The sequence below is a fragment of the Medicago truncatula genome, chromosome 5 (genome assembly GCF_003473485.1).
Source record: "Medicago truncatula cultivar Jemalong A17 chromosome 5, MtrunA17r5.0-ANR, whole genome shotgun sequence".
Classification (NCBI taxonomy): domain Eukaryota; kingdom Viridiplantae; phylum Streptophyta; class Magnoliopsida; order Fabales; family Fabaceae; genus Medicago; species Medicago truncatula.
In genome coordinates this window covers 10,010,001-10,031,978 of record NC_053046.1, presented here as the reverse complement: position 1 = coordinate 10,031,978, position 21,978 = coordinate 10,010,001, and the positions used below count along the sequence as shown (strand labels likewise).

The window sequence follows — 21,978 nt, the reverse complement described above, 5'->3', positions numbered from 1 at the left end:
ATAAGGACGGAATCTATTTTTTTTTAGAGGGGGCAAAACCAAAAGTGTCCTATATTACACGGGATAAAGACCTATTAACCTTTTATTTTATTTTTTTGGTAGATAGACGAAATGACAAAGCCATTATAAATTCACACATACATAAGTGGAGGTACCGGAGTTCGAACTCCGATCATGGCATCCGACCTAACAATTTCGACATTTTACCGGTTGAGCTAGGACTTTTGGATAACCTTTTATTTTTTAATAAGAATTGGACCTTCAAAATCAGTATGAAGTAAACGACAAAAAGAAATACGCGGACCGTATATTAAGGTGCTCTATTTCTCCACTCACACCCTCATGTAACGAACTTCTCGCTGCCTTCGTCTTCAAGGTTTCGGTCCAAACGTCGTCGCTCTCTCTCTCTCTCACACACACACTTCACTCCATTTCTAGGTTTTCCTCTTCTTCCTTCATTCTCGAACATCAAACTTCACTTTATCATTACTGTTATTATCACTCGTTATTCTTGTTATTTTGCGTATAAAGTTTTCGATTCTAGTCAAATATTACTATTTTTGTTCACTCATTGCAATTTCTACTCTTTGATGAACTATGCAAGTTTAAGAATTTTTTTTATTATCGTTCTGTTCAGAGTTTTTTTTTTGTGTCTTTTTTCCCTCGTTTTCATAGATGTTGCCTTGCGTGTTTATTTCTGCAATTTTGTTTTTGTTTGATTAGATTTTTCACTTATGAGAAATTTGTCACGCATTGTGCAATTTTTGTTGTTGTTTACTTAAATTTTGCTTGTGTTGTATTTGGGAATATGAATAGACATGGAAAAATTCAAAATCAACTTTGCGTGTGAACATTAGCATTTTTAATTTCTACGAAAAGATGAATGTAGTGATTATGGTATGATAGGTTTTTTTTTGTTTTTGTTTTACAACTTTTTTGAGGTTCAATTGTGAGCTCTGCATCACTGACACTTCTAATTGAAGACGTGTCCGTGCATGACACTAACACATGTGATTGAAGACATGACCTGATGTTTGAGACGTGTCAGTCTGACATCGACACATGTAATCGGAGACAAACATGTCCCACACCGACACATGTGATTACAATGAATTATGTCATTTTTTCAAAATTTTATTAGTGTTGAGGTGTCCGTATCCGTGTCCAGTATCCGTGTGTGTGTCCGTGCTTCGTAATTTGTAAGTTAATAAAAAGAGGTGCATCCCTTTTTTTATCAATATTATCATCATTATCCTTGTTGTTCGGAAGAAGAATACTGCAATATTTGGTTCCGCGTCATATTGTCAATTATCACGTCCCATTGCTATGTTTACCATGATTTTGTTTTGTTCATAGTTTTTTTGTGTCTTTTTTCCCTCGTGTTCATAGATGTTGCGTTGCGTGTTTACTTCTGCAATTTCGTTTTTCTTTGATTAGATTTTTCACTTATGAAAAATTCGTCACACATTGTGCAATTTTTTTTTGTTGTTTACTTAAATTTTGCTTGTGCTGTATTTGGGAATATGAATAGACATGGAAAATATTCAAAATCAACTTTGCGTGTGAACATTAGCATTTTTAACTTTTTTGATTATGGTACAATATGATAGGTTTTATTACTTTTTTTTTATATAACTTTTTTGAGGTTCATTTGTGAGCTATGCAACACTGACACTTCTGATCAAAGACATGTCCCGGTGTCTGACACATGTTAGTGTACACCGACGCATGTGATCGAAGACATGTCCCGATGTCTGAGACGTGTCAGTGATCGAAGACATACATGTCCCAATGTTTGAAACGTGTTGGTGCCTGACAACGACACATGTGATTACATTGAATTATGTCATTTTCTCAGTTTTATTAGTGTTGAGGTGCCCGTGTATTGTCCGGTATCAGTGTCTGTGTCCTTGCATCATAATTTGTAAGTTAAAAAAAAAGAGGTGCATTCGTTTTTTTATCAATATTATCATAACTATCCTTGTTGTTCGGAAGAAGAATACTGCAATGTTTGGGTCCGCGTCATAATGTCAATTATCACGTCCCAATACTATGTTTACCATGATTTTGTGAAGATGGATTTCCTAGCTTCTCTTTCACCGCACAGCTGCATCAAACCTAATGCCAGACCAAACACATACTGCATTTGCAAGCTTAGCTTTTTGAGATTTTTTAGTAAAGCTAATTTTTATTGCACTGAATTTATGCAGATGAGCATGGCCCTTAGCCTTAAAAAAGACTGGAAACCGATATGCGACATAAAGTTCTCAAGTCCTCCAACTGAATTGTATGGGTTGTATATTAACTTTGACGAACTTGTTATGTTATTACCTGTACTTTATGATGAGACAAACAAATTATTTAGTCTGCTCTATTTACTAATGAGTATATTAACCTGAATATATTTTTTTTTTACAGGCCACAAGAATTGAATATAGATTCAATTGTTAAAAAGAAAAAGCTAGCTGATATTTCTGCATTGCCGCAGTTTTCAGTAGCACCTGCTCCAAACTCTTCACGTGACAGGAATGAGTGGGGAAAGTTTCTGAATTTCCTGCACAGATATGATATGGTATAAAATTTTATTTTTCCAGCCTAAATTCTTTTCTTTACAAAACATGGTTTGGAAGTAATTTAAGTAGTTTAAGTTTTATAGATTACTTATGTATATCAGGACCAATTATGCCTCGAAGTAGGAGACAAAGGTCCAGTTATGGCTTTTATAGCGGCCAATGATCACTGATATGATGATATTGTGGCAGTTCTTATGGCAATGTTTTTATTCAATTGTTTGGTGTTTTTTTCACCATGTGTTCTAGTCATATTCTTGTTGTTAGTGAGACTCCCCCTTTTGTCAATGAACAATATACAGATTCATTGAACAATATACACCTACAAATATACAAGACATAGGCACGAATCAATTTCTGGTGCTTAGTGAGGTGTCGGCTATATTCTCATTTACATGGTGCTGTAAATATTAAATTGTAAAAATTTAAAAATTATGTGCCAGTTTCCTTAACCATGTTTTTGTTGTTGTCGTGTCTTTGTCTCTTGGTTGTCAAGATCACTGAACCTTTTTTGCCTTATTCTTCAAGTGCCAACGTTTATGATATGAGAAATGATATTCGAACAATCATTTTTAAACAACTTTTGTGACAACTCTCTCTCATACTCTCATTGTACTTTTACTCTCTCTCTCCCTTTTTCTCTCTATTGTTATTGTCCAATAAGGAGAGAAAAAAAGGTTGTCACTAAAGTTGTTTACAATTGGTTGTCCAAATATCATTTCTTTTATACCATATTCATGATTAACAAATAGAGTAAAACTAGTATATTTTCCCTCATGGCGTATGCTTTCTTCTTTTGAGTAGTTGAACTGGAATCAATAAGACTCTGTTTTCCAGGTTGCTATTACAGGCTTTGAGCAGTACAAGTTTTACATTTTACCTCCTCCTATAGTATCTATATCAAGCACAGTTAATATTGCATATCAAATAGGCAGTATATGTACTCGTCCAAGAGATTGTGAGTCAGGTTTGCCATCTACAGCTCACTGTTTTCATTCTTATTTTACAACTAGTCAATGCAAATGGTATGAAAACATTACAAACATAATGTTTTGCATGCAAAAAAGAATGGGCATGCATCTTAATAACTGATGAACATCTATTCTTTAGGTTTATGGAATTATTAAGTTGTATTTTTAACGTTTGCCTTTCAAGTTAATGATCGTATTTGTAACTTTGGTTTGGAATTTCCTTATGCATAAAAAAGAAGTGTATGAAAATCTTTATTAAAGCTTGGCCTTTGTCTCTTCCGTGAATGAAAGTAATTGTAGTAGATTCTTCGTTACCAGGTTCACACTTAGCTGAGGAACGGGGTGGACACGATACTATCATGGCAAGAGGTCCATCGAATGGTGGAGATGTCAGCTCTTCACGTCCTAAGTTCCCTCCCGAGGAAGATCTTGCAAATCATTTTACATCTGAAACTTGTGGCGGAAGTCAATCACGTGTGATGCAGGATAGACTGCACGGGAAAAATTCTGTAAAAATAGACCAAAGTTACTTGAAAACACTTGGCCAGGCTCACTCTGGATGGATTTTTGGTGGAATAGCTGAGCTTGTTGATAATTCGAGTGATGCCAAAGCAACTAAGTAGGTTTATGTTTTTTTTTCTGCCACTGTTGTCATGTTTTTGTCCTTGTTACCAAACTTGCTATCAATAATGTGTATTTTTCTAACATCTAGAATTTTTCTTGGTAAGGCTTTTGGTTTGAGGTTAAAAGTTTTAAGGAGTATTAATAAATTTATCAATCTTCGCATCTTGGAGTTGGTTCTGTGGGGATTTTGTCATGTGTTTCTTGCGACTGCTTTTAAAAAAAATTGTGAATGGCTGTGATTTAAGGACTGTGTTTTTGAAGGGTTTTGGTTCTTTTGATTTGATGTTAAAAGAAGACTGTTGAAGTTATGAGTTTTAGATAAAAAAAAAAGAAGAAGAATAATAAGAAGAAATATAAGTATGGTGTGATATGATTATAATGATTTGATACTAACTTTGCAGTAACTTGATTAAAAAGACTAATCACTAACCTCTTTTTATAGGGACACAACATAAGAATCCTTATCCTAAATAAAAAGGAAAATCAGGAAACAAGTCATGATAATGACCACAAAATATGGAAACTACTCCTTGGAGATAATCTAAGATACTCTAATAGTAATAATAGAAAGGTCTAGGAGATAAACAAAGATATTCTAACATAATCTCAAAGATATTCTGAGATATTTTATATATTCTCTAACAGAGATAATCACCCAGCATTTCGAGTTTCCATTCTTATCAATATTATCACACTTATGGTTACAAAGTCAAAATGTGGCTGTTTGATTTGTAGTAAATAGCATTTATCCAGTTTCCATTCTTATCTATGTAACTGGACTATCTACTTAAAAAGCTACATATTGTTCCTTTGATGTTGATGCAACAGGATGGATATTTTTGTTGAAATGATAAAGTTGAAAAAGTCTGGGAAGGATGTACCTATGCTGTCAGTAATTGATGATGGTCAAGGGATGAACCATGAAGAGGTTATAAAAATGGTATCTCTCGGGCACAAACAATCTGGTTATGATGATAAGGATCAAATTGGTAGATTCGGTGTTGGATTCAAGGTAGCTTTCTTCCCATACTCTTTTTTGCTTGCCCATGTGTTTTTTTAACTTAATTTTGGCCTTTTGGCGCACATGATTTTCATAAATGTCTTTATCTTATATGTCGTGTTTAGTCAATGTAATTTTTGTGGGCTACCAGCCTACCACTGATGTATATTCAAATAGTTGGAGGGTGTTGTTTGCTTTTGCATTTTATTCATGTTTTTTGCTTTTGCTTTTGCTGTTTTTTACCGGTTCAAGTTCTCTTTGTTATGTAGTTTATTTCTCCATCTAATATCGATTATAAAAATATTCACATTTTTTACTCTCCAATATAAGCAATCTTCAATCACCTTCACTGTATTTATTGCCATTGTTTCTATAATGCCCTTCATCAGTGCTAGCAGACAATTGAAATGAGATTAGCCAATAATAAATATCATAAAAGGGTATTGTTGTGAATGTGCTTAATTTTTTTTGTCTAGGAGTTTTTTTTATTGTTGGTTATTCTTCTTTAATAAGAAGAAAAAATGATTTGTTAAGTTTTGTTTTGCACGCTTAGTTTTCTTCACAAGAGTTTCTCTTATCTTTAGCGTAGATAGTTTTTTCGTGATTGTTGTTATTGACATTTGAATACGAGAATGAGGTTGAATTTCAATAAAAAAAAAATGGAAATGAATTTGATACCGAGTTTCTTGAGAGATTAACTATCAGCGTTATGAATTTATAAGTGTACAATTGGAATCCGTTGATTATAGGCATTTAATCAAGTAACTTAGTAATTACAAGCTACAGACTTTCTAACTTATCGTAATTAATAGTTGCATCAGAAAAATAGTTACAAGGAAGGATAAAAAAGCAATATAACACTCCTCAAGCTGGTGCATATATGACATGTGTAAACCTTAGCATATGTAAGTTATCCTTGGGCCTGTGAATTGGTGAAAGTATCCACTGGCTCACCATTGGAATTCAAAATAGGTGTAACGTCCTCGCCTAAAAAGATCTTCTCGCAGAGAAAATGACAAGCAATCTTTTATGTGTTTAGTTTTATAAAAGAAGACCGGATTGAGGGCAATATGTAAGGCTGTCTGATTATCACATTTCATACTCACGGGCTCCAATTTTCAATTCCTTAACTCGCATAGAAGTTGCTGCAACCAAATAAGCTCACATGTAGCAAGATTCCTAGCTTGATAGTTTGCCTAATGGATAAAGCAATAATATCCTGCTTCTCGCACTTTAAGAAAAGTAAGATTCCCCCATCTTTGGGGCATCTCACCCATTAGAGGTTTATTGTGGATCATTGTAGCATCTAGTCCGATCTGCATTTGTATGCGAAACACTATTAGTGGACCTATGTTCTTATAAGTTACTTATTTTCCAGAGATTCTTTGATTTATCTCAAGATTCGAGTCATTGCATCCGAGGGACTATTCTAATGAAAATTAAGGAATTAACACACAACACTAACAAGTAGCAACAAATATTATACAGTAAGCTAGTATAACTTCTCGAATAGTCTTCAACATCTATCACAGTCTACAAAGGGCTCTCTCTGATTTAGCAACTACCCTCTTCGTTTCATATTAAGTGTCATGTTTGGAATCTTTGCTTTTTTTTCCATATTATTTGTAATTTTAGAATACTAATAAAACATTAGTCATTGAAGCTCATATGCCATCTACTTTTTAGTTTGTTTTTTATTATTTTGATTTTGTATTTCTGATGTTACAAGGAAGACATATATAATAAGATACTTTTAATTCATGATCTTGTTTTGTTTCATATTGAATTGGAATAAATATAAACTATAATATATCTTTAGTCACACCTGTATTGTACTGGTGCAGTGAAATTTTGAATTTTTGTTCATTTTTGTTTCCCCTACAATAGACAGGAGCAATGAGGCTGGGCAGAGATGTTCTTGTTTTAACCCAGACTGCTAATTCCAGATCTATAGCTTTTCTTTCACAATCGCTGAATGAAGGCAAGGATGTACGTTACACAACCTGCATTTTCTTTTAATTATACTGAAGACATAAGGGACGACCGTTTGTGTTGGTACTATTGTTTTAATTTTTACTGTATCTTCATTTAAATGTTTTATTGTAGAATATAGAGATTCCGATAGTTAGTTACTGCCGGCAAGGACAACAAATGGAAGTTGACCCATCTGCCCAGTCTGAGAGTTTAGCCAAATTCAATTTGAAAGCTATTCAAGATAACTCACCGTTTAATAAATATCTTATCGGCGAAAAGGCAGCCCTGTTTTGTGGTGGTACGGGAACCCAAATATATATATGGAACTTGGATGAATGGGGTTCAGAGTGTTGCCTAGAGTGGCATGACGGATTGAAAGGTGGGAGTTCTTTTCACCAAGGTGACATTTTCATCCGCAGCAAGAGGAGTCGTGCTCGTCTAGGCCAACTTAATCAAAAGGTTTGGTGTCTCTTTTGCTTTTATGAGATGATTAGCAATTGAAACTATACCTGCTTTTTCATATTTCTTGTGGCTTCAGGTTCCTCTGGATTACTCATTACGAGCTTATTTGGAAGTCATCTTCTTAGTTCCACGAATGAAGATATCTGTTCAAAGGAAACTGGTAATTCCATTCTTGAAAGTCAATGGAACCAGAATGAAAATTTTGTTCCTTCTGCCCTTCAATCTTTAATTCTAATTGTTTGTTTTATCTTTGCTTAGGTTAAAAGTCGACCACTAGCAAATTTCCTCACTAATACTATTATTGCAACTGGTGACATCTTGGGAAGGGCAGTTGAATTGATTTTAGGATTTAGTCAATTAGAATGGGATCAAGCAAGCTGTGGAGTATTTTTGTATTGGCATGGTCGCCTAATTGAGGTAAGGATTTAGCCCTTGGTGTATATTTGTAGCTATTAAGGGGCTTGGAATCCATTGTTAGACTATGGTATGTGACATAGCCTGATCAAGACATCAAACTCAAGATCTTGTGGCTGATTAATAAGCATTCAAATGTAGATGGGATACCCAAGAAACGTAGATCTTAGATTTGTGGGTATTGTTTGTCCCTAGGATAACATTTTGGCACATGGAATAAAACATGAACAAAATGTGCCCCCTTTTTCCTACCTTATATCCTTTTTTTGTTCCACCATCAATACAGATCTGAACAAAATTCATATGTTTTTGTTATGTCTGTTACACAAAAGGCTACTTAAGATCCAGGCATTCCAAATGTATTCATCCAAGATATTGGGTGAGCTGCATGCTGTTGTGAAAATGTCGGGTGCACTGAAGTGCCCCTGAGCTGGCTTAATACTTTGTTCACCAATTTTCTGTGTATTCACGTGGTGCCAAAGATTAACAGGATGATGATTTTACTAAATCTTTGTAAGGTCCTCTGATAAGGGTAATGTATAACAAGGTTTGTGTGTATTGCCTATATTCTCCAACTTGAGGGCCAATGATAGATAGGAAGAATTGAATCTGAGTATCTACAATCATATGGGATTTACAGGTGTATCTACACACACATACATGAAGCAAAGAGAAACGTGATCCAAAGATATCTGAAATCAAATCAATTAGCCTAGGCTATCTAAGGAAACTATGAAAGCCTGATAATAGGAAATAAATAATAGTGTAATATCTAATAAATCCATTAGATGTTTACAATCTACTGAATATGGTAATTATACCATGTTTTGTATTTAGCAATAACAGTAACTAGGATAACCAAAAGTTCTTCTATGTATTGCTTGTTTTCTGTATATCATAGCTCCATTTTGTAGCTTAGAGTAGACACATGGATTCAGTCATAGTCCTCTCATTTTCTTCTCTTCCTTTTCTCTTTAGCATCTTGATTTGTTTCATAATTTAATTCAAACCTGGAGTTTAGTTTTAGTATAAACTTAGGGTTAGGTGTGATTCAATTGCCTTTTATAAAAGCCTCCTATTGTGAATTAATACCAATGGTGATTTCTCCTATTTCACCAGTGAGATACACACTGAATTAATATCTCGGATAAAGTCTGACCTTGCCTATCCCTAATGCAGTTTTGTGCCAGCTATCCTAAATGAAGTTTTGTCTTTGGCTTTCCCAAATTCAGTTTGAAATCCTTAACGTATTATAAAAATGACCGATTTATAATCAACTATTGTGATTTGTACCAGCCTTCCACAGTTAATTATAACAGTAGTGATCTCCTATTTTACTTATGAGTCACGCCTTGATGAATAATAGATGGCTGTAATACACACTAGGCATGGTTTGAATATCTAATTTTTGTTTAAGCTCTTGAACGTTAAATTTGGAGAAATAGTTCTCGCTGCCTATAATTGTCTGGTGAGAAATTTTTGGAGACGATAATTCTAGTGAGTCCCTTTATCCTTTGGTTGTGCTTGTGCAACAAACCGACCAACTCTTTTGGTTGATGATCATTCTAACACTGCTCTTCTATGCACATCTCCTGAAATATTTGAGTTGGCTTTTCAGCCATTTTTTTGCAGTCTGTATAATATTTTCGACAGTTTATAACAAACTTAAATTAAAGCTCAGTAAGTTTTAGCTTACAGCAGTGTTCGCTATTTCTTTCGATTGATCTTCATATTTCTTGATTTGTTTCCTGAATTAATTAAGGTTTTGGGTCTAGACGTCTAGTAACCGTCATGATTAGTTTCCTCACTTAATTAGAATCAGGAGTCCACTCATAATAGAAATTAAGAGTTGGCACTTTGTCATTTTGAATTAAACTGCAACTATTTCCTCCTTATTTAAAATTTTATAATTACTATTTTTCTTTACTTTTATAGGCTTACAAGAGAGTTGGTGGCATGATTCATAGTGCAGATGTGGGCCGGGGTGTAATTGGTGTCATGGATGTGACCAATTTAATGGTATGTACCCTTTGATTGCATTTACTCCAATACTATATTGTTTTACTATATTGTTTTGGCATTGATTTACATGTAATTTAACTATTTGGCGCCTTTGAGAAAATAATGTTGCTTCTACAATCTGCCCTAATGATATGATATGATGTGCCTCTGTTATGCAGATCTGCAGTGGGTTTGTTATTATTAAAATTTGAATAGTATGTATGTTAACTGGATAGTGAAATGTCATACTACTTTTTGGCTGGAGTAACACTCAAATATAGATTGCCTAATTTTTAGTTATTATTCTTAATGTCATATTACAGAATTAGTTTACCACAAATCAATTGAAACTTATGAAGAAACAGTATGTACTTGAATATGTTTTTGCAACATTTATATGCTTGTACGATCGGCCCAAATGATACTACTATGTACGTCGGCTTAATTCTGTACTTCTGAGAAGGGAAATTATTTTTTGCATAAAACCGTTCTCTATCTATGTCACAGGATTCATCATCATCACTGTTAATAAAATTATTTTATCAAAGTCGTAAATCCAAATGCTTAGTACTTGCGCAATAATCAATTGCTATTTTCATCTTCACAACATTTGAAATCCCGTACTTTATTTCCTTTTTGGCATAGGATGATCAGGATGGTCGTGTGTGGGTGCACAATAACAAGCAGGGATTCCAAGACTGTGAAACATATGCATGTCTTGAGCAGTGGCTTGGGAAAAAAGCAGATGAATACTGGGACAATAATTTTGATTCACTTAGTTTGGTAATTCTATTATCATATTTCTGAAAGATCGTCAAATTCTTGTTATTCCTTTAGGACTAAAATCAATATGTTGTTTTAAATTGAAGTTGCTTTCTCAATGTGGGCTGTCTTTCCAATTTATCATATTAGGTTGTTTCAAATATTTGAATTTGATAACGGTAACTTAATTAAAATTTTGAATGGTTCATGTCCTCTTATTCTTTCTTTACCTGGGAAGATTGCTGAACTTTAATTTTATTTATTCCGTAGGACAATGAGGACAACTGTGTCTACAAACCAGATTGTGAGTGGGTGCAATGTGACAAATGCAGAAAGTGGAGAATGTTACCTCCCACCTTTGACAACCGAGAGTTGCCTATGCAATGGTATGCTAACAGACATTTCACATTCATATATCTGTTTGAATAAATTGTGACTGATTTTTCTTTGCTTGATTGTATAAGCAATATTCTCTCTCTTGCTCATTTATATAAGTTCATATTGCTTGAATTGAATCTGAATATTTCTTGTATCATTTACAAAAAATTGTGCTATTCAAGAGAAATTGTTCCTGAGATCCCTAAATTTGGAGCTCTCATCAGTCAGCGTAGGCTATCAGCTTATTGTTAAGATTCTCACATTGGATGTGATATAGAGTAGTTTTTATTGTGAGATGAATTGCTTACCTTTCAACTCTATTTTGCAAGGTTGAGTTAGAATCAACCAAAATTCTAAGGTTGAGGCTGAGCCGATCAAAGATCTGGCCACCCCAGTCATTGCGTTACGCTCTAGATGTTCTCACCTGGTCTCGTGTGTGTGGCGGTGTTTTTTTTTTTGGGGTGGGGGAGGGGTCTCTTACATTGGATGTGATATGGTCTGGATAAGTGTTAATAAGTTAGAGACATCTCTCACCGATTTTGTGGAATGAGTTAGACACTATCCAAATTCTGATGTCTATCATGGTATAAGAGGAAGGAATAATAGTGGAAAGAATGATTAAAATCTGATTATGATAAGGAAACACCAAGAGATAACGACATTGTTAATTTATAAATATTTGTTGAAGAATGCACTTCAATAATTCTTATTAAGAGAAATGCTAGCAACACACATTTTAACACACACTGTCTTTGATTGGTTAAAATTATTAATTCAATAATGAAACTATAATCATAATTAGTGTGTTACAGCTAATATAGCGACTCATGTTTCGTAGTGCTAGGAACCCGGAATTCTTATTGATGAGAAAAAACACTTTCATTGAGAAAATAGGAAGAATGTGAGAGAAAAACTGTCTTCCATGGTTTCCCCTTTACAACAAAGCCACTGGTCTATTCCTAAAACTTTACAATACTCAATAATCCTCCTCCTCCTATATCCATGTATTCTTGTGTTCATATATGATACTCTCTAACCAATCAATCAACTAACTAATGCTTATAATTGTATTTTTAGTTCCTGTTCTGTTGTAATAGGACTATAGGTTTTTTTTTATTGAGTTGTTGCTTGGTGGAGAGGTGCCGGCTGTTATAAGGATCTCTTTTTGTGTTCTCTTTTTCCTCCTATGCGGGTTTAGTGCACCTTGTGCTAGCCTAGCTTAATAATATTTGCCGATTAAAAAATAAAATAAAAACTAACTAACTTTCCTAACTATCCTATATTCTATATCCTAACAATACACGCCCCTCACAAACAACCTTTTCCTCAAGGTTGAAATCTACTAAATTTTCTCATGTTTTATAGCTTTAAATATTTGAGTTCTGCAAGTTCCTTGTCTCTCTAAAAATAATGATTCATATAAATACTGATTCATCATTCAGTATTCAATCTGAATGAAGTTTCCGATTTGGATAAAATCAAACAAAATATTGCCCTTTTCTCAGATTCTCTTAATTTCACTGAACTCTAGAACTCGAATGGTTGCACTTGGTCAATATCATCATAAAGGGAGGGATTCAAAAATTCAATTTCAAACCGCCACCAGAGGTTTGGCATTGACCTGAATTTTTCAGAAGTTAAAGTGCAGGATTTCCTTGCAATGTCAGGATCACCCAAAACCCGATTGTTCATCCTTGGGTGTTGCTATTGTTGATTCGAGTCGTGGTCAGTGACTGTCCCTGCAGTCATCATTAGCTCCAAATAACATTGGAACCATTATTTCTTTATGAAATGTTTTGGCTTATTTATTTTTTGTATATTGTAGAATATAATTTTTGGAAATATTAAAGGAAGATAACAATATCGATGAAAGCAAATATGATTGCATGTTTTGTGCATTAGTTAATTATGAACTCTTGCTATTTTAGGTTCTGTTATATGGAGCCTTTCAAAGGTAAATGTGCAGACGCTGAACAGAAGGTGAAGCCTGGCATAGTCGCTGTTTCCACGAAGCGATCAGGATATGATTGCATGCTGAAAGGTTCTCGTAGTATCAAGATGGAACCTGATGCTGATGTTTCTGGAACAGGTTAGACCTTAAACATAATTAGACTACGAAATTGGCCCATTATATTTGCAATACATTGTTAAAAGTTCTATACATAAATTCTAATATGTTGGATATAAAATTTGATGTTGTGCCTTTCAAATATTTATCTTACTCTTGCGAATGGCCAGGCTTAAAATTTAACTTCAATATTCCCATCCCTACATCAAATGAAATGGTGTAAAGTTTAGTGAAGATGGAATATTATTTTTTATAGAAATTTATGCTTCATTTTTAAATCCACAGCAGTTTAATCGACAGAATAGATGATATTTTGCAAGTTTTTCTTCTTTTAAAATCCTTCCTGACATCCAGCCACTAAAAAGTTACATCACTTTGGTTAGTAGTATCAATATACTTACGTGCGAACATAGGTATTATGTAATTTATATTGTGATTACGGTTGCTAAATATATGCTGATTTTTTATTTCATGAGTATGTGTGACCTTTATTATGTGTTATCTCAACTTGTAGATGACAAATTCGTCAATTCTGAGGATGTACAACATCCAACCTTGAAGCGGTTGAAAAAGGGACTTCCAAGACACGAAGATGCCAAATCTCCGTCCTTAAACAAATCAAAAAAGAGATAATCACACAAGTTAAAACTACCACTTGAAATATATTTTTCTTTTTATTCTCCAATCTGCACAAGTTCAGGTTTTGGAAGCCCAAACCAAAATGTCCGCCAACGACACATTCTCAAAACCTTGGAGTTCTCTTTTTTGGCGGGTGATGTACAGGCCCCCAAATTGTTGAGCATATTGGAACACTAACCAACTTCCGAATTCCGATAGTGTTTTTTGTGCGTACAAGCCTATGGAGTTTTAGCTTATGATAAATGATTCTTCAACAATTACATATTTTTTATTTGTTAACCCTCTGGTTCCTAGAGGAATGACTCTGATAATCTGAAGTTCGGCTGAAATGTAAGTAAAGTTTGGCCAACTTTGATTGAATGCTTTTCAACATGTGAATATTATTGACCCATTCGGCTGAAATGTAAGTAAAGTTTGGCCAACTTTGGTTGAATGCTTTTCAAATGTGAATATTATTGACCCAAATTTCTTGCATTTATAACATCTCACATTTACACGTTTTAATTGATTTCAACTCTTGATTTAGGATGATCTTTAAATAATCTTCAAAGTTGATTTGATTTTGGATGGCCAAGATCAATAAATGTGTCACACATTTACTTAGCGGAATTCAAATCCTTTTTATACCAAGGAAATACACTTTAATATGCTAGGGAACAATAGTTCCCATAACAACTTGCAAACGAAGAGGAGAACATCCAAGGGGAGGGTTGGAAAGACGCTCAACTCCATGTGGTTGGCCGTAAGCAAAATTTTGCCATCCACTCTACAAAACAGACAAAATCCTAGTAAAATTACCAATTTTGACCCGATTATTCAATCGACCCAGTGTGTACACGTGACCCAGTTCTATAAAGAGGCTTAATACATCATTTGGACTATAAGCAATTTATAACATATATTAAGCATTATTTTTGTTTTGGTAAAATCCATCGATTTTGATTGTAATTTTACAACTTTTCAATTTTGCTATCTTATATTAACTCTACAAAAGTAGTCAAGTAAAATCTTTTGATTTTAATTGCGATTTTACAATTTTCGATTTTATAAGTCCCTATCTACGTGAAACAAAATCTCACTTGTGCACAGATCAATAGTCAATGTGAGAAGGCACACAACCATGAACCATAAGCTTCACCAACACCATCAGGTAGAGCTGTCAAAACGGGCGGCCCGGCCCGTTTAGGCCCGGCCGGGCCAAGGGCTTTTAAGGGCTGGGCTAAAAAGCCCGGTTTGAATATGGGCTGCAAAAAATGAGCCCGAGCCCGGCCCTATACGGGCTCCCGGGCTAACGGGCCGGCCCTGGCCCGTATTTTTTTCTTCCCTTTTCCATTCTTTTAAGTACGGAATATACATAAATATGCCGGGCTAACGGGCCAGCCCGGGCCCGTATCAGTCTCTCACACACACAGACCACAAAAAAAAAAAAAAAAAGTTGTATTTTTTGCGGGCTTCCGGGCAGCCCGGAGCCCGGACGGGCTAGCCCTAACGGGCCAAGGGCTTTTACGGGCCGGGCTAAAAAGCCCTCTTCAATTTCGGGCTCCAATTATTCGGCCCAAGCCCTACATTTTATTCGGGCTTTCGGCCCGGCCCATTTTGACAGCTCTAATCAGGTCATATTTTTACGAAAGCCCGAGCTCCAAATAACCTCAAACGCAGTGATCGCCCGCACATCTCTGTTGTAAGGGCATTAGAAAGCCAAGATTCCTCATTAAACTACCTAGTACCTAGACAGTGACCACATAGTATTGTCACATTTCTCACTCCCTCGCTTTTGGAAATCATACATAGTTCTCTTCATTTCAACATCGCTTTTTCTTGTACGATCATCAACTTTTTCATGGCAGGTCAATTATCCACCACCTACTCTTCTCTTCTCCGCCTTCCTCCTCTCCCGTAATCACCTCTTCTTTCCCTTTTCCCTTTCACAATTTTATCATTTTTTCAAAGCTTTTTATATCGTTTCTTATCATATTACTTTTTTACTTATATTGTTTGATTTGAGTAATTGGTATCTTTATGATCAAAATTTGTATAACCCTACTGAAATTGAATTTAAATTTTCAGCATTCAATTTCAAAATTATGGTTATCTCATTTGCGAATGTTAATTTTATAAAATGAATTATTTAAATGTAATCACCACGACCGGATAATCAGACTTGTTAGTTAGTCCAACAGAGGTGGCTACATTATATGTTATCATGTGTCATTACTTGTTCTTTTTAATTTGAAATGAATCAAGGTGGTTTTATAGGAAGATAAGTTGTCTCTGTTTGTTATGTTTTATGTGAATGTTCAATATGCCTTGTTTTATTTTTGAGTAAATTTTTTATGTTAGAGTTTACTAATTAGGTACTTCACAGTTGTATTTGAAAATTTCTGCACATGTTAATGTTCTTACTGAATTATTGTTGTTTTTGTTGTTTCCTTGCTTTATTGCTTATCCTCTGTTTGTATTCTAGAACTCACAGTTTATGTGTATGTGGTTTTTAATAAGGAATAAAGATTTGATTCGACGAAGACGCATTACATTCTACAGGAAGGAAAAGAATCTTGCCATCACAGCTCTTGCAGGCAGTTCTCTGGGTAAGTATTCACATATTTCCCAACTATTTTTTAATGGCTTTATCTGTGATTTTTAAGTTTTAGATAGTTCTATTAATATGATCTTAGCTTATTTCTTCATAACATTTTTGTTTACTTTGATGCTAAGACATGAAAACGTATATGATGCTATCTGAATGCAACAGCAACATCTACATTTTATTTTAGGAAAATCAGCTTCACGACTCACGGCTGTTTCACCTACACTAACGGCTGTTTCATTTCCACTATCTACTGATAGCCATGGTCACCTCTCACTCAATGTTCCCATGTCTTGAAGAAGCAGTTCTACTACTCGTACACAAGCATACATATATCATTGGTCTGGCTTTCGAATCCCTGCAAATGCTGAGAAGCCGGAATGGTGGTGGAGGACTTTATCTTGTATACCCTATCTAATAGCATTGCAGATGTCTGCAGCTGGGTATTATCTAGAACCTTTGCTAGATAAATTCAAATTATTTGAAAATGTGATCTTTTATATACCAGGAGCTTGCAACCGATTGCCGACCTGGTTTCCTATATTATACTGCTATTTGGCTATCATGGTAGTCGTTAAAAACAAGGACTTCCCCGTTATCTTCAGATTCCATGTAATGATGGGAATGCTACTGGAAATTGCTCTGCAGATAGTATGGGTTGTAAGCAATTTTATGCTACTTCTACACTTCAAGGGAACACTTGGGATGTATTATTGGGCTGGTGTAGCGTTGGCATATATTGTCATGATCATGCATTCCATCAGGTGTGCTCTTCTTGGTACTTTTTCGAACATCCCGGTTATTAGTGAATCGGCTTTCCTTCATTCCCTACTTAATATAGGAGGGATCCAGTGGCCATTTTAGGAAGTAGTCAAGAGCATATTTGTAAACTATATGTGTTGTATATAAAGAGATAAGGGTTATTAGTGGTTTTATATAAAGAGATAAAGGTTATTGAAATTCTGATAAGGATTCTAACAATTGTGCTGTTGTTTTTCTTCTCTCTCCCTCCCAAATTCTCCTGCACGGCATTTTAGCTTGTGTTCCAATACTTAATATGCATTTTAGCTATGTCCAATTTTTAGTGTCATACTTTACTGAATTAAACGTATCAGAGAACTGAATGCCATTGCCATGGCATGACAGACACGAATACACTCATAGAATATGAGCATAGCCGTCTTTCTTTCAATTTTATTTCATCATTCTATTCGGTTTATTGTAGTTTGAAAAAACAAATAATATGTAAGGGAGTAATTTGTTGTTTTTCAAAGCATTATTTACCTCACGAGTGCTTTCTTTCCAATTAATTCCTCATACAGGTTGAGTGGTTGCACCGGTTTTATTAAGATGCAGTTAACATTTTTTTACATGTGTTTATTTTTTGATTTTATCATAGAGACTATTAAACAAATCGTTATTGTTCCACGATACACGTTTTAGTGAAAAGTATTGTTAAGTATCAGCTATGGTAATAGCTGCGCTATTGCTATGTTGCGTTTCTGAATTTGAACAAACCGCTATTTATCGCGATATGCAATTGACAGCATTGTTTTTAGAAGATTTGGAATGGGGAGCAACCATCATTTCCCTAAGATAGCGAAGCACAACATAATCCCCTATTTTACCAGTAATGTATACATGCTAGAATTTACAGCTCTACTACTATTGTAAACTTAAAAGCATAGAGGTGTATGTGTTAGATCACACTCAATGATCTTAAACGCAGCATAAGCACTTTTACTGATGAGCTATTCTAAGCAAGATGAGAAATAACAAACAAAAGCTAAAATTGAGAGGAAGAAGAGAATAGAGATAATTGGCTTGTAATATGATTTCATTGAGTTGTTGAATATTCGCAATGCATGGCTTTATTTATAGATGTTACATAATTGCTTGCAGCACAAGTCATCAACATACAAGTAACTAACTAACAAACAACTTGCAACAAACTCTTAACTAACTTATGATATGGCAGTTATGGATTAATTCTCAACAGTATGAAGATTTTTTTACTTTACGGAAATTGTGGTTTTTTTATCTGAGACCCTTTACTTAAGACCCCACTTCCATTTCTCCTTTTTCCACTTGTGTTGCCTTGAGAAATAAACATATTACAACTTCTGTTAAACATAGAAGTTTCTTTCTAACTTGGAGATTCTTTATTAGCCATTCTTCACTAATCATAATCTTTTACTTAATAGATTGATGTGTATGGTTTTCATTTTCAATATTGGTCAAATTTAAGTTCTTGGTGCAACTGATTTATTTTGGGGGTCCTTCAATTTATATTATCTTTCTTTTTCTTTTACAAATTCTCCTTTTTATTTTAGGTTGATCATATTCTTTTTAGTCGGTAATGTGCCATATAAACCTTACAAAAAGATTGATTTTGCTGTTCTAATCTGTTCTCATTAAACAGATGATTGTCTAACCATGTAAAAAACTTTTGACATTGCATTCTTTTTTAATAAACTTTGGCAGTGCGTGTAAATTAAATCTTTTTATTTTTCGTTAGAGACAATTTAATTCAAATTAAAGATATGCATGGTCCTAGAAGTTGACTTCAAAGTGTAAAGTCATTTTGCAACTTACTTTGGATACTATATGCATGGTCGTCCTAGTAATCTCGTATTGGAACTTGTGCATCCAACTCTTCAAAAGTTTAAAAAGTGGTATTTTCAACTTAAAACTTTTTTTTGAATTTCCCTAACCATTGCCCTAAGGACACCGGTTAACAATTAACATAACCCCTTAATTAAATAGTCTCGGATGTGTGGACAACATTTAACGATTAGTCAAATTGTCTATGATATATTTAACATGTATATAGTAATGAAAAACAAAAATTAACAAAAATCCTTAACATAGTGAGGACCAAGGCCTACACAATACATAGTGTAGAGCCGTCCCAGACTACATTAGACGAGCTCAATAAAAACAAACACCTAGTTGATAATTCACTATTTCATTAATATTGTGCTGATAATGGTCTTATTTTTTTCATTACTGTTGCCCTCACACTTCATCTCAAAATGATTTAATGGTCTTATTTTTTTTGTTACTGATGCCCTCAAAGTTCATCTCAAAATGATAAAGCGAAATGTAAAATACGTACGATTAACTACATGATTCGCAGTCTTCTCGCTCATTCGTATGTTTCTCCCTCATCTTGGCATCATGCACTTCAAATGGCCACATATCTTCTTAATATCATTTCCAAAAGAATCTGACAAATCACTCTCGAACTCAAATTTTGTATCATCGTGTCCCCTCCTAAAATGATTCAAATAATAGCTAAAGAAGTTAAGTGCTCTGGTGGTTTGTATTCCCGTAAACATACTTGGGCTGGTGCAGGTTTGAGTCCCCCGTGGGGTGTTTATTTTGGATAAAAGATTAAAAATACATCAGAAATATATAAAAAAGACACTTACAAAGGGTCAAACATGCGACCTTCAACATACTGAGGCACCCCTTTTCCACTACAACCACTGAGAATTTATTGTAAATATGGGCATAATACTGTATATATAGTAAATTCAGGGGATGCCATGGCACTTGCCTGCCCTAGAGAAGATCCGCCCCTGCTTGTATCTTCTTAGGGTATCTCATTAATCACATAGGTCACAAATGTTTTGATTTGTCGCACAGAAAGATCATCATTTCACGACATGTCACTTTCATGAGACACAATTTCTCTTTGCCCGCAGACATTCCCTACCTTTCACCGCCTATGATTATTTCACTCATGACTTGCACCCATCTCTATTATCCATCAACCTATCCCACATTGCAACCTCTTCCCAATGACATTCCTGGTCCATCACCTCATATACTTGACCATCTGTTAATTTATCCCACTCACCAGATCACATAATTCTCATCCTACCTCCTCCACTACCACGACATCCTGTTCCTCCTCCATGGATACACATGATACCTCCTCATCACCTACACCATTGGCCCAACTTGCACCACCTACTTGGATTATGGCCACCTGTAGCATGCAAAGTATATACAAACTCATAAGACTCTTTAACTGTGATATTTAACTCATTTGTATGGTTGCTCTTATCCTAATGTAATAAACCAATCGAGTAAGACTCTCCCTTGTGGCCTAGCACATCCGACCTCGAATATGGTATGGTATATTCCGGCTTTGGTTCTAAAGTTCCATTTCGGAACACTGTTAGAAAATTTACATATCTAGTTTGAAAACTGAAAAGTGTGGCATATAATTAGAGGATTGCCGTACACAATGGATTGGTATTTAGGATGAACACTTTTAAGGTTTATTCTCTTAGATAGTCTCACTCAACTTATAATATTTCTTTTTCTTTTTTTTACAATTTCCTTTTTTAGAAAGTAAATTGATTGCTGCTCAACTTTTTTTTTATCAAGTAATTTAATGACAAAAATTTCATATTTAAAATGCTTAAATGGAATATTCGGAATTTAAACTCCACCTTTACTTGATATAATATCTCCATAAACTTATATTATTTCACACAGATTATTGCTCAACTCTTTAATTTAATGTTTGTATTATTTTCTCGATGTGGGTAGCCTATGAAACTGAATTTACATAGAGACTTATTTTATTAAAATAATTGAAAATGATAAGGGGGACAAGGGCAGAACATGAGATAGAGCGTGAAAGGTGCAGCCGAGTTTTGCTGGCATTGCCTCCCTTATCATGTCATAACTCATAATCCTCAACCAAGTAACAAATTTTATTCTCATAACTGAAATAAGAATAATTTTTTTGCACAAAGTATAAGAAGCTTCAGTGGCTAGCTAGATAACGTTACTTCTTCACATGTTGTGTTATCCATATTCCTTACTTGCATTGCGGCTAATACGTAGAAGGGACAAGAAACACGAGTGAATGATATGAAATATGTGTGAAATGAGTGAGAGTCACTCTACTCATGAGAAAGTCTCCTAAATATAAGACTTAAATGTTCAATTAGTCCCTTAACTTCATTGATTTTAAGTATCAGTTTGATTTCATAAATAATGAAAGATCTGTTTAGGTCCCTTAACTTTATTTAAAGTATCGGATTGGTCCTTTATGTTAATTTAATTAAAAAAAACGTTAAATTTTGATCGCTTAACTTATTTAATTAGTATTAATTTGGTCCCTAAACTTAACGTTTTTTTGAATTAAATTAACAGAAGGGATCAAACCGATACTTTAAATAAAGTTAAGGGACCTAAACATACCTTTTATTAATTATGGACCAAACCGATTCTTAAAATCAAGTTAAGGGACCAATTGAACATTTAAACCTTATATTTAAGAGATAGATCTCTAACAACTCTGCTACTTGATTAAAAAAAATTATTTGTTAATTATTATATAAATTTATTCTTAATTAATAATATTAAGTGTCTCGAAAGATAAAAAAAAAAAATGAAACATATTTGTGTGGAAGAAACATTTATATATAAAATAAAGGAAGTGGAATGTATTATTAATTAGGCTTAATTTTCCTCTACCTATTTAATTGGTATCGGATTGATCT

General features: G+C 34.3%; 1 protein-coding gene, 1 non-coding gene and 1 pseudogene across 4 annotated transcripts; all 3 read left to right on the top strand.

The window, feature by feature from the left end:
* Positions 1 to 321: 321 nt before the first annotated feature.
* Positions 322 to 14,371, top strand: LOC11407851 (MORC family CW-type zinc finger protein 4). Of its 3 annotated transcripts, XM_024783841.2 has the most exons (15): positions 322 to 438; positions 2,211 to 2,287; positions 2,419 to 2,572; positions 3,408 to 3,537; positions 3,860 to 4,160; positions 4,994 to 5,177; positions 7,053 to 7,154; positions 7,272 to 7,598; positions 7,678 to 7,761; positions 7,860 to 8,018; positions 9,951 to 10,034; positions 10,662 to 10,799; positions 11,049 to 11,164; positions 13,085 to 13,245; positions 13,739 to 14,371. In XM_024783841.2, exons 2-15 carry the CDS (start codon positions 2,211 to 2,213, stop codon positions 13,855 to 13,857), a joined length of 2,136 nt encoding a protein of 711 aa, XP_024639609.1. In that variant the 5' UTR covers positions 322 to 438; the 3' UTR covers positions 13,858 to 14,371. The 3 variants fall into 3 exon arrangements, with proteins under 3 accessions (XP_024639609.1, XP_024639611.2, XP_039690797.1); XM_024783843.2 differs by lacking the exon at positions 322 to 438 and having other exon boundaries at positions 1,972 to 2,287; positions 3,408 to 3,528; XM_039834863.1 differs by lacking the exon at positions 322 to 438 and having other exon boundaries at positions 1,972 to 2,287.
* Positions 14,372 to 15,485: 1,114 nt separating this feature from the next.
* Positions 15,486 to 17,419, top strand: LOC11413467 (protein TIC 20-IV, chloroplastic-like; annotated as a pseudogene).
* Positions 17,420 to 17,543: 124 nt separating this feature from the next.
* Positions 17,544 to 17,626, top strand: LOC112422293 (small nucleolar RNA snoR8a). The gene has a single exon (XR_003012661.1). It is a non-coding gene; the product is annotated as a small nucleolar RNA snoR8a (small nucleolar RNA).
* Positions 17,627 to 21,978: the final 4,352 nt, after the last annotated feature.

Bases quoted from the DNA above. Each gene is read 5' to 3' on its own strand.
- LOC11407851 (XM_039834863.1), top strand. From the start codon at position 2,028: ATGTCAATTATCACGTCCCAATACTATGTTTACCATGATTTTGTGAAG. The intron at 2,288-2,418 runs GTATGGGTTGTA...TTTTTTTTACAG, and splicing joins TCAAGTCCTCCAACTGAATT to GCCACAAGAATTGAATATAG. The intron at 7,599-7,677 runs GTTTGGTGTCTC...TTGTGGCTTCAG, and splicing joins TAGGCCAACTTAATCAAAAG to GTTCCTCTGGATTACTCATT.